This window comes from Miniopterus natalensis, chromosome 10, assembly GCF_054644295.1.
Source record: "Miniopterus natalensis isolate mMinNat1 chromosome 10, mMinNat1.hap1, whole genome shotgun sequence".
Lineage (NCBI taxonomy): Eukaryota > Metazoa > Chordata > Mammalia > Chiroptera > Miniopteridae > Miniopterus > Miniopterus natalensis.
In genome coordinates this window covers 72,199,691-72,210,293 of record NC_142090.1, presented here as the reverse complement: position 1 = coordinate 72,210,293, position 10,603 = coordinate 72,199,691, and the positions used below count along the sequence as shown (strand labels likewise).

Genomic DNA, 10,603 nt, shown 5'->3' with positions numbered 1-10,603 from the left:
GTTTAAAAAAAGTTAATGCAGTTACTTAAAAGTTATAGAAGCTGAGATGTTTATGCCTCTGCGTAGAATAAGTTAACGTGCATGAGAACAGTGCAATGACAATGAAAGATCCTCACTGTGTTCCGGCCGGAGGAGTGCGAGCCCCGTCTACGCTTCCAGCAGCAGGGCCACGCCTGCCAGGACCCACTTGGCTGCCTTCTCTCTGCTCCTCAACCTGAAGGTCCAGACGTAGTTGGGGCCCCTCATTTTGGTTTTGTACACGGGGCACTCGTAGGTGTGTTTGGTCTCCTGTCTGTCCACGGGTATGGCTTTTGCAAAGATGACTGGCATCGCCGATGTCAGCTCCTTGAGGCGGGCTTCCGCAATGGTTCCCGACTGGACGTCCCATCTCGCACCTACAGCAAACACACAAGGAAGTGCTGCGTGGGTGGGGCTTGTTGGGACTGATCTTGCGTTGCAGGCAATAAATGTTCCGGTTTTGTCACGTTACAGTTTGTCGGTGACTTCCTTACTGAGCTAGCCCAGGACTGAGGGGGATGTTAAAATACCTGCTATTCAGGTGCCATGCACACGCGGTAAGCAGACCATTTCTCCCATGCTGAACACCTGAACTGTTATGAAAACAGATTCTGTAACAATCCAGGTACACGAAAACTAGCTTGCCCTGCCTTTAAAAACAATGCATTCAAATGCTTACGGAGAGTGTAAGAAGCCTCCAGTGCAGCACATTGTCTCCCCGCCGCAATTTATCTTACATCACCTGCTCTGTCTTTAACCACCTGAATTTGTGGCAGTTTGCGCTAGAGTGCATCCTGGCAAAGACAAGGACAGCATTTCTGAAAGTGTTCTTTAGTATAAGGGGAGATGTCCTACAGAACAAATCCATGGCCAAATAAATTTAGAAAACATTGCATATTTTCTCCAGCCCCTCCACCCCTTTAGAGATTTACAATATGCATTGGCATCTTAAAGGCTTGCAGAAGTCTTACAATAAAGTGAAAAAGTAGAAGAAAGATTTTTTAATTGATTATATTGAAGAGCAAAATAATTTAAATTCAGTGCAGGTTTTAAATGATCCTGTGGTATTAACATTAGATCCATGGGCAAATTTAAGTAAGAGACATCACTCCAAATGCCTTAAACTTTGGCTCACATTGGACATACATCCTGGTATTTAAATTTTAAAAAAGCAGGAAATGTAAATACTAATGTGAGTGAATGCTGAGAAACAGTAAACAAAGGGCAAATAATATCTTGAACCTGCTTAAGAAAGGTCCTTACAATGGACTCCAGGGGGTGTCTTACCTTCCATGAAGAGCCCATGCAGATACGCGCCTTCCCTCGGAGGATGGCCATAATCTTCCTTGGTTTTCTTGGTCACGTCAACTGTCAAGCACATTTTATCCAGTGGCCACTCGTTTTTCCGAGCCATGGTCTGCATGATTGCTGTGGGAGGAGAAGGGGCAGGAATTGAATAGCATAAAGTTGTATGTCAGGTTCCCAGGAGCCACTAGCAAGCTGAGCATGTACTGAGGCGTGCTCTGGCCCCCACGGTGTTTTCAGTTCCTGCGTATTTGCATGTGACCGCATCAGAGCAAGGATAGAAAACTGCGGCCTGCAGGACAACCTCGCAGCTGTGGGAGGTAAGCTTTAACTGGAGCAGCCGCGCGCATTTGGTTAGTGCTGTGTGAGGTCGCTGGGGCACTGCCGTGGCAGAGTGGATCCCTTGTGGGAGAGGCTGTGTGGCCCTTGGCAGAAGATGTTTGCTTAAATGAACCACTTCCCACCTCACTTGGCTGCTCCTGGGCCTCCTCCCCTCGTTCTGCTCTCCTGCCCAGAGTGTCATTTACTGTCACTCGCACACCTTTTCCGTCATGGCTACTGCATGAGGCCTGGTGAGCAGGGCCGGGAAAGCCACTCACAGGTGCAGGTCTGAGGGTGGTGGGGTCGCTTGTGAGCAGCAGACCTTACCAGTCAAGAAGGACTGAGGGTTGAAGAGGCCAGAAAGCCACACCACAGCCGGAAGGGCGAGATCTTGTGTCCAGGTGTCCAGTTCTCGGCATCGCAAGAGGAGGTCGTTAAACCTGGTGAACAGAGAAGGTAGGAAGAAATAAGCTTGCTTGTTAGTCATGTAGAAGTTTCCCAGTGAGATTAACTAAGTAGATTCTGGGGAAGGGTGTGGGTAGAGAGGTACACCCCTGAGAACCAGTGAAGACATTACCTGATGATTTGCAGAATGTTCCTTTAGGGCTAGACTTTTTCCCATAGAGATTTCATATCTTACAACTGTTACCATTAGGGACAAGAAATGGGAATATGGAAAGTTTGTCTCCATTATTCGACAACTAGCTCCTCCTAGTGCTGTGTGGTGACTATACACAGGTGATGTGTGTATGATCGGGGCTGACAGGTGCCAGCGTGGGACACGGAGGTGTGTACAGGGCACGTGGGAAGGCACAGGAGAGGCCCACTACCTGGGGATGGGGAGGGGAGGCTGCGGAGATTGTTACTAGCCCAGAGTTGCTGGGAAAGGCAGGCAGGAGAGCATATGATAGTAGTCTTCCCACATGCAATAATTACCTGAAAGCAGGGAAGGTTATTACAAAGCGATTTTGCCTGTGGTTTGAGAAACTGCTGTTTTTACACAGGTCCTTGCACCTCAGCTGCAGTTACACAAGGTAGGTTCCTACCATCTGCAGCTTACGTCACAGACGCTAAGGACAAATGAACGTCTTTGATAAAATGAGGTGACACATGAAACCTTGAAATGAAGGTTTAAGGAATGTTAAAAACAGTGGGGAAATGGGGCACACCGAAGATAGCCCAACATAAAAGCCAGCAAAACAGTTCTCCAGGGTGAGGGCCGCTCCAGCCAGCCCTGAACTTTTCAGGGACCTGGTTTGGTTCGGAGTTAAAAAGGCAGCCGGGATGAATGAGGAAACATCCACAAACCCTGCTGCAGGGAAGGTCTGCCTGAGACCTGGGTCACCAGAAGGAAGATCCCTGCTCGCTTAGAACATGGCCCTGTGCCCTGCCCCACACCACAAATCACTGATTTAGGGAAAACATACTTGAAAATGGGTAACAGAAAAAAGGCAAAGAACAGGGAAAGTATGCTACAGTCAAACAACTTGAACAGGTTTTTAAAAACGAAGTGATTACTTATAAACAAGATCATGGATTAGAAGTGATCAGGCAAGAAAAAGAAAATGGAGTTGGAATGTCGCAGAAGTGGGAAAAAACTAATAAAAGCGGAAGCAAAAAGTGGAGCAGCATAGGGTAGAATAATTTTAAAAAGCAAAAAAATTGAAATGGAAATAGAATAAGATGAAAGTTGAAACGATGTATTTACTAATACACTCCTAGGAAATCTGAATTTCTAGATTACAAACTTGAATCTGTATAACCCAGGCCATACTGAGCGTCAAGAAAATTTGGCACCAGAATAATCAAAACTATGATGCATCTTTTTTTTTTAGCCTACAGCACCTGGTATTCCCAGGCGATTTCCCATCCAAGTCCTAACCAGGCCCGACCCCGCTTAGCTTCTGAGATTAGATGAGATCAGGCGCGTTCAGGGTACTATGGCCATAGACTTAGGATATAACATAAACTGTGAAGATAGAGAATCCCCTAGTCGAGAAGAAACGTGAAGCCTTTTCTAGAAGGAAAACAGGTACGTCAACTTCAAAGGCCTCCACAGCAGTATTGGATCAGAGAGGAGAAAAATGCTTACAATGCCCTCCAACAAGAGCATAAGAAAAGCACAGAAGAGCTACAAAAACAATAAAAAGTACATCCCTGTCAGTAACTACTTTAAATGTAAATGGATTAAGTGTTCCACTCAAAAGACAAATACATAAAGAAGAGCATTCAGTGGAGTGTTACTTAGCTGTAAAAAAGGAATGAACTCTTACCATTTGCGACAACATGGATAGACATAGAGGGTGTTATACTAAGTGAAATAAGTCAGAGAAAGACAAATACCATATGATTTCACTTGTATGTGGAGTTTGAAAACCAAAATAAATGAAACAAAACAGATTCATACAAAGTACAGGTTGGTAGTTATAAAATAGCCACAAGGATGTAAAGTACAGCTTAGGAAAGATAGTCAACAATATATAGCATCAGGTGGATGCAAAACTTACCGGGGTGATCACTTCATAAGTTATGTAAATGTGTAACTACTATGCTGTACACCTGAAACTAACATAGAATGTCAACTGTAACTGAAAAATCTGAAAAAAACCACATGGAGAGCAACAGAGTTGAGAGATTGAGAGAGGCCAGATGCTGAAAACTTAAGCTCCTGGATCAAGCAAAGTCTGAGGCTGGAACTACCTTTGGGTTTTTCAGACATAAAAGCCAATAAATTGTTTTATTTTAAAAAATCAAAAAGAAAGAAAATCAGGGTACATGATGACATGAGAGAGAATTCAAATTGCCTCTCGTGGCCATAACAACTCAACGAGGGAATTCTATTATATGCATTTTTCAGATGATAAAATGAGGAATTAGGTCAGGTATTTTGTCGGAGATCAAACAGCTAATAAGTAAGAGGCAGAATTTGAATCTTGCTCAGACCTTGACTTTTAATTCATTTTTGCTTTTGAAGCAACACGCTAAGGAAACTCAAATGCAACTGGTGGTAGTTTGCACAGTTCATAAGCACAGTCACAGAGCACAGTCTCTATGGCTTCTATGGGCTGAATAATCACTCAGAACACTGCCTGCACCGAGGCAGATGAAGGCAGAGGGAGCCAGGACTGGGGGGCTTACCACTGGGCCAGGCCGTAGGTGGACGGATAAGCCAGTCTGCTCCAAGTGTCTGGCACCGTGTCGCAGCTCAGCGCGGACTGCTGGGCTTCCACCGCGGGAGATGACGCCAGCTCCCCCTTGCAGGGAGAAGAAAGGGCCACCTCGTGACTCTTCTGAGGAGGGGAAGCCTGCTCTGCCCACTGCAGCTTACCTTCAAACCAAGGTCTAACTGCTCAAGTGATGCACGGATTTCCCGAAGGAGAACGTTCATTCTCTCGCATTCTTGGAAGCACACAAGGACATAGGGGCTTCTGTTTGCGGGTTTTTGCGTGATCTCTGCCATGTTGAACTCTTCTGGGAGTTTCTCCAAAATGTCATCCAAGACATTCTTAACCTTGAATCATGAAGTAGAAAGGAGCTAAATATTGTGTGTTCATTTTTGGTCACAGTGACTATATATATCTTACTATTTTTTTAAGTTCCAGAATATATCATACAATGCCCAGAAATGCTTGCCAATGTGTTTAAAAGATGCCTCCCATTCCCCAGACGTGGGCCGAGTAGCACTGCCAAGCTCCCCAGCCACCTTCATCAAAGCAGCCTCCTCCCTTCTTTTTTTTGTTTTTTTCTTAATCCTTACCAGAGGATATTTTTTCCATTGCTTTTTTCAGAGAGTGGAAGGGAGGAAGAGGGGGGAAAGAGAGAGAAACATCGATGTGAGAGACACACATGGACTGCTTGCCTCCAGCATGTGCCTTGACCAGGGGGTGGGGAGTGAGCCCACGACCCAGGTATGTGCCCTTGGCTGGGAATCGAACTCGAGACTCTCCAGTGTGGGCTGATGCTCTAACCACTGAGCCACTCCAGCCAGGGCTGCCTCCTCCCTTCCGATCCCATCAAGGAGGAGCTACTGTTTGCAGTTCGTTTACTATTAGCATTTAGGGAATATAAGAACTGTCATCAGCTACATTTCATTTGTATGTAAAAATATGATCAGGTGAAGTAGAACCTCAACATTTAGATATATTACATTTTGTAATATGTTTGAAAAGTCACGCAAACCAAAGATGCCCTTTAAGCTTGAGCTAATTCTGGTGACTCCTACCCTGCCCTCTGACATACCCTAAAATTTTGGGAGCAATTTGGTTAACGTTTTCAACAAGGAATCCTCTGTGTTCTATAATTGTTGCCCTGAAGAAATAAAAGATTTATACGTTGGAAAAATGAATATGTATGTAATTCTCCAATGTGCATATTTATTCTATCTAAACAGTTTTACTGAGCTGTGGAAAACCAACAAATACCTACGATGGACAAAGGATTGAGTATTGGCTGCCTCCAGCCTCTTTCCCTGATTTCTCAGATTACTGCCTGTGGTGCTGACACCATGCTTGCAAGTTGCTTTAGCACCTGGCAGGTAAATGGTTGGGTTCTGAAATCTTGAACTCATTTACAGCAGCGGTGGACAGTATGAAACACAGTGTAGCAGAGAAGGTAGGTGAAAGAATGGCTTTTGGAATCAGCTGGAATTTGGTTTCCTTCACCGGCCCTTTCCAGCTGTTTGGCCTTGGGTGTCGCCGAAGCTGATCTCTGAAACGGATCCTGATCCCACTCAGAGCACTTTCTTTCGTGCCTTAGCACAAGCACCCGGTAGATGGTTGTTGCTACAATCTGTTTGCCTGTCTGGGCTGTTGAGGCATCTTTACCTCATTTGCTTTGCATTTTCTGGTTTAATGATCAGCTTCCTTGCTGGAAAGACTGAAATCCAAAAACTAGATGAAAACCTCGCCCACCTGTCCGTTCTTCACAACTACAGCTTTTGCCAAATGGATGAATTTTTACCTTGTTCACCTGCTTTTTAAAAATCCCACATTCACATAGGGAAGATGTTAGTATATAGGACGTAACAACTTACAACAAATTCTACAGTTTCTAAATTACAGACAAGTTTCTCAACAAATGGCCTTATGTCAAGAAACAATTGAAACATTTCAAGAAATAATACTGAAAGTTCCTGGCACCTTCCTACAATTAGATCTGGTGGTTACTGTGTTAATATTATATCCTTTGCTCCAGCAATCCACTTCTGAGTGTACTATGGGTGCAGACCTCTGGGAGTTACCTTTATTTATTGACAAAGGACTATACGAGAATGTTCATGGCTGTGAGATACATAATAGTGAAAAAACAAACAACCCAAATGTCCATCGTCCATAGGTTAAAGAAGTGTATATTCATATACCAGGATACTAAACAAAATGAACGACTGGTCTGTGCACAACACGGATGGATCCCACAAATGTAATGTGGGATGGAAGGAGCCAGACATTAGCGAGTAGAAGCTGTAAGGCTGCTTGTATCTGAAGTTCAAAGCCAGCACAGCGAATCTATGGTGATAGAGGTAAGGAGAGTAGGATTACCTTTGGGCAGGAGGCGGAGGGGCCTATTGACCCGGGAGGGGCATGAGTATTCTTCTGGAATACTGGAAATATTCTGTATTTTGATCTGGGTGGTTACGTGGGTGTATACAAAGGTAAAAACCCACCGAGTCGTACACTTAAGATGAGTGCACTGCCCCGTGTGTACGTTACACCCTGACAGCGAGGGAAAGAAAGAGCCTCTACCTTGTCTTCGGCGGACTGCTCCAGGCCCTCGCTGACGGGCGCCTTTCTGGGCTGCATCTCCAGCAGAGTCCTGAAGAGGGTGTTGGACGTGACCGTCAGGAACTCTATTTCAGCGTTGGGGTGGAGGCCGTACAGCGCTGGGCTTTCTGGAGGAAGCATCTCCTCTGTGTACTGGTGGTAGCCTGAATAATCCAGATTAGGAGGCGCTGCAAATCCTGGCGCCAGCATAAGTTCATCTTCAATCTTCAACCACAAAGGAGAAATCGGTTATTCCAAACTAAGTGGACACCCGTCTTTGCTTTCGAAACACTCTGAGAACACTCTGGGAAGCACAGGGCCAAGACGCCCGGGAAAGATGCTTAACATCATTAGTCTCTAGGGAAATGCGACTCAAAACCACAATGGGATACACTTCACACCCACGAGGATGGCAAAGGTAAGAAATACAGACAACAGAAGTGCTGGCAGGGTGGACAGAATAGAATCCTCATATATTGCTGGAGGCTACAAAATGGTGCAGCCACTTTGGAAAAAGTTTGGCAGTTCCTTAAAATGTTAGACATAGAGTTACTACATGATCCAACACTCACTTCTAGGGACACACCCAAGGGGAAAGGAAATGTGTGTCCACACATTCACAGCATTATTCCTAACAGCCAAAAGTGGAAACAGCCCAAATGTCCATCAACTGATGAATGGACAAACCAACGGAATATTATTTGTCTATAAAAAGGAAATATTGATACATACTGTATCACCCAGATAAACCTTGAAAACATGCTAAGTGAAAGATATCAGATACAACAGGCCACATGTTGTATGATTCCATTTATATGACATGTCCGAATAGGCAAATCTATAGAAACAAAAAGCAGATTAGCGGTTGCCTGGGGTCAGGGGTTGGGGGTGTTGGGGAGGCAGGATGGTGATCGACTGCTAATGGGTACAGGGTTTCTTTTGGGGGTAATGAAGATGCTCTGAAATAGACTGTAGAGATGGCTGCGCAACTGTGACTATACTGAAAACCTTTGGATTGTTCAATTTAAACTGGCGAATTTTAGGGGAAGTGAATTAAATCTCAATAAAGCTATTATAAAAAAAAAGAAAAGAATATGGAATCGTGCTCAAGAAGAATGAGCCTCTGGACTTGAAGTCATCTTTGCAGAATCAGCGCCAGGCACAATTATTAGAAACTGGGAAAGCCAGCATCCTGCTGCTCTGCTCACTCTATGGGACTCCTGTCCTTTTTATAGTTCCCTCCCCCCCCCCCGCCCCCTCCCCAAGTGTTCCTGATTATGACAAGACGCTCCCAGGTCACTGTGAGTCTAAACAAGTGCACTTGCCCTTGGCCTTTCAGTAAAAAATGCCACAGCCCCAATGTGCCGTGAGAGATTTTCAGAAATGACTCAAGGGTGAAGTACATTATCTTGGTGTCTTTAGAGCTGAAAAGTGCATTAGTGAACTTCTAGACAGTACCTTCATTTGACAAATGAATAAACTGAGACGCAGGGAGGTCCTGCACAAAGCTGGACAGTTAGTGGCAGAACCAGAACTCCGGTCTCCTGGATTGCCCAGTGCTGTTCTTGGCATCGCCCTGTGCCACCCACCATGCCCAGTACAGACGTGGATCAGTGCTTTGGTGATCTGTGCCCCAATTCCTCCAAACAGATCAGCTCTCCAGCCAGCACAGGGTGCTGCAGAGAAAACCGGTGGGTTCTGGAGTCTGACTGTGAGTTCAACTCCCGACTTTGCCACTTGCCAACTGTCTGACCTCTCTGGGGTTTCTTTTTTATTACAAGGGAGAAAAATACCTACTTTGCAGGACTGTAGTGAAGGGAAAAATCACACACTTAACGGTGTAGAACTGACCCCTGGCACAGAACAGGTACTGAGTAAATGGTGACCATTGCTATGATCACCATTAAATAAAGTATAGCCAAGTATGAATGTGTATTATGAAAATTTATGCTTCATGATAAATACATCCCCCACTTATTAAGCATTTGGTTCTAACACTGTGCCAAAGTTTAACCTGACAACACGCTCACGAGTTGGGCCATTCTTGTGCTGCAGATAGTGAAACTGAGGCTCCAGTTCAGTGATGTGTCTAAAATCACACAGCAAATACATGAAAGAACTGAATTTGAACCCAAGTCGTTTTCGTTTTTTGTTTTCACTTCAAAGCCCAGCCTCTTAATTGTTCCTCTCTATCACCAAAATAGTTCTTAATATATAACAACTTTCAGGTGACCAGATACCTATTTTCCAAAAGTAATATACTGTATTACTTGTTTTGCTTTGCTAAGTACACACCATACCTGAGAGGATATTAATAATAATTCCCTAATTTTGGCCAGAGACGCTCTAAGGCTCACTGCCACCAAGGAACCCTGCCCGAGTGCAAACGCATTTACCCAACAAGGAACTCGGCCATCAGAACAGGACAGTGTCACTGAGCGCATCCGGAGCCGCGTGACTTTAAACCCCACCTTGTGCGTGGCTGCTTTCTGAACATGGTCCCACACAACCAAAGGTACAGATTTTCAAGTAAGTTAACCACTATGAGAAATGGCAAAAGGACGTCTGGCCGATGCTGAAGTGTTCGACCAAGTTCCTAACAGTATAAACAGTATGAGCAGGAAACGTTCGCACGGGAACGAACTAACTGGGTTCTGCAGCCTCCGCTGCGCAGTCGCCCCGTGCTCGCCCGTCCTCCGGTGAGTGGCACAGGTGGCACCGTCCAGTGAGGATGCGGGATTGCGGGTGAAGCCGTTCCACCCTGAAACCTCCCCAGATCCGCACCGAAGGGCGGGTGCCTAAATTTTTAAAGGGCTGGCACACTCCTGGGATGCCCCTCAGGTTCAACCATCTGTATTTATTTTACAGTTATTTGGGAGTTCAGACCTGGGAAGGTTAACGGACTGTCTCGCTTGGCAACAGTAATTCGCAGCCAGAGAGGAAGCGGCAGCCCGAGCTCCCCGCTCGGTCCGACCTCCACCACGGTGCAGAGACACCAGCCTCTGTAAAGGTCGCTCCGCCACCGTTAGCTTTCCCGTCTCCATGGCAACCTGCTCCCAGGCCTCTCCTGAGGAGTGACTTCCAACAGTGTTAAACTGAAAGTGCCTCTCTGACCTGAGGAATTCTGCACATTCAGAACTCGGGAAAGACCAGGAGACTCACAATCAAAAGAAACTAACTTAAGTAATGGTCACGTGGCA

General features: G+C 45.4%; 1 protein-coding gene and 1 pseudogene across 1 annotated transcript in view; both read right to left on the bottom strand.

Annotated features, from left to right (window-relative positions):
- Positions 1 to 147: 147 nt before the first annotated feature.
- Positions 148 to 10,603, bottom strand: part of DNAH11 (dynein axonemal heavy chain 11) — a 203,131-nt gene continuing 192,675 nt past the window's right edge. Inside the window, exons 77-82 of the mRNA XM_087820874.1 lie at positions 7,386 to 7,628; positions 4,973 to 5,155; positions 4,783 to 4,898; positions 1,972 to 2,084; positions 1,306 to 1,446; positions 148 to 395 (exon numbers count right to left, since the gene is read on the bottom strand). Of these exons, the coding sequence (XP_087677000.1) occupies positions 148 to 395; positions 1,306 to 1,446; positions 1,972 to 2,084; positions 4,783 to 4,898; positions 4,973 to 5,155; positions 7,386 to 7,628 (1,044 nt within the window). The remainder of the gene's footprint in view (positions 396 to 1,305; positions 1,447 to 1,971; positions 2,085 to 4,782; positions 4,899 to 4,972; positions 5,156 to 7,385; positions 7,629 to 10,603) is intronic.
- Positions 3,478 to 3,596, bottom strand: LOC148092290 (5S ribosomal RNA; annotated as a pseudogene).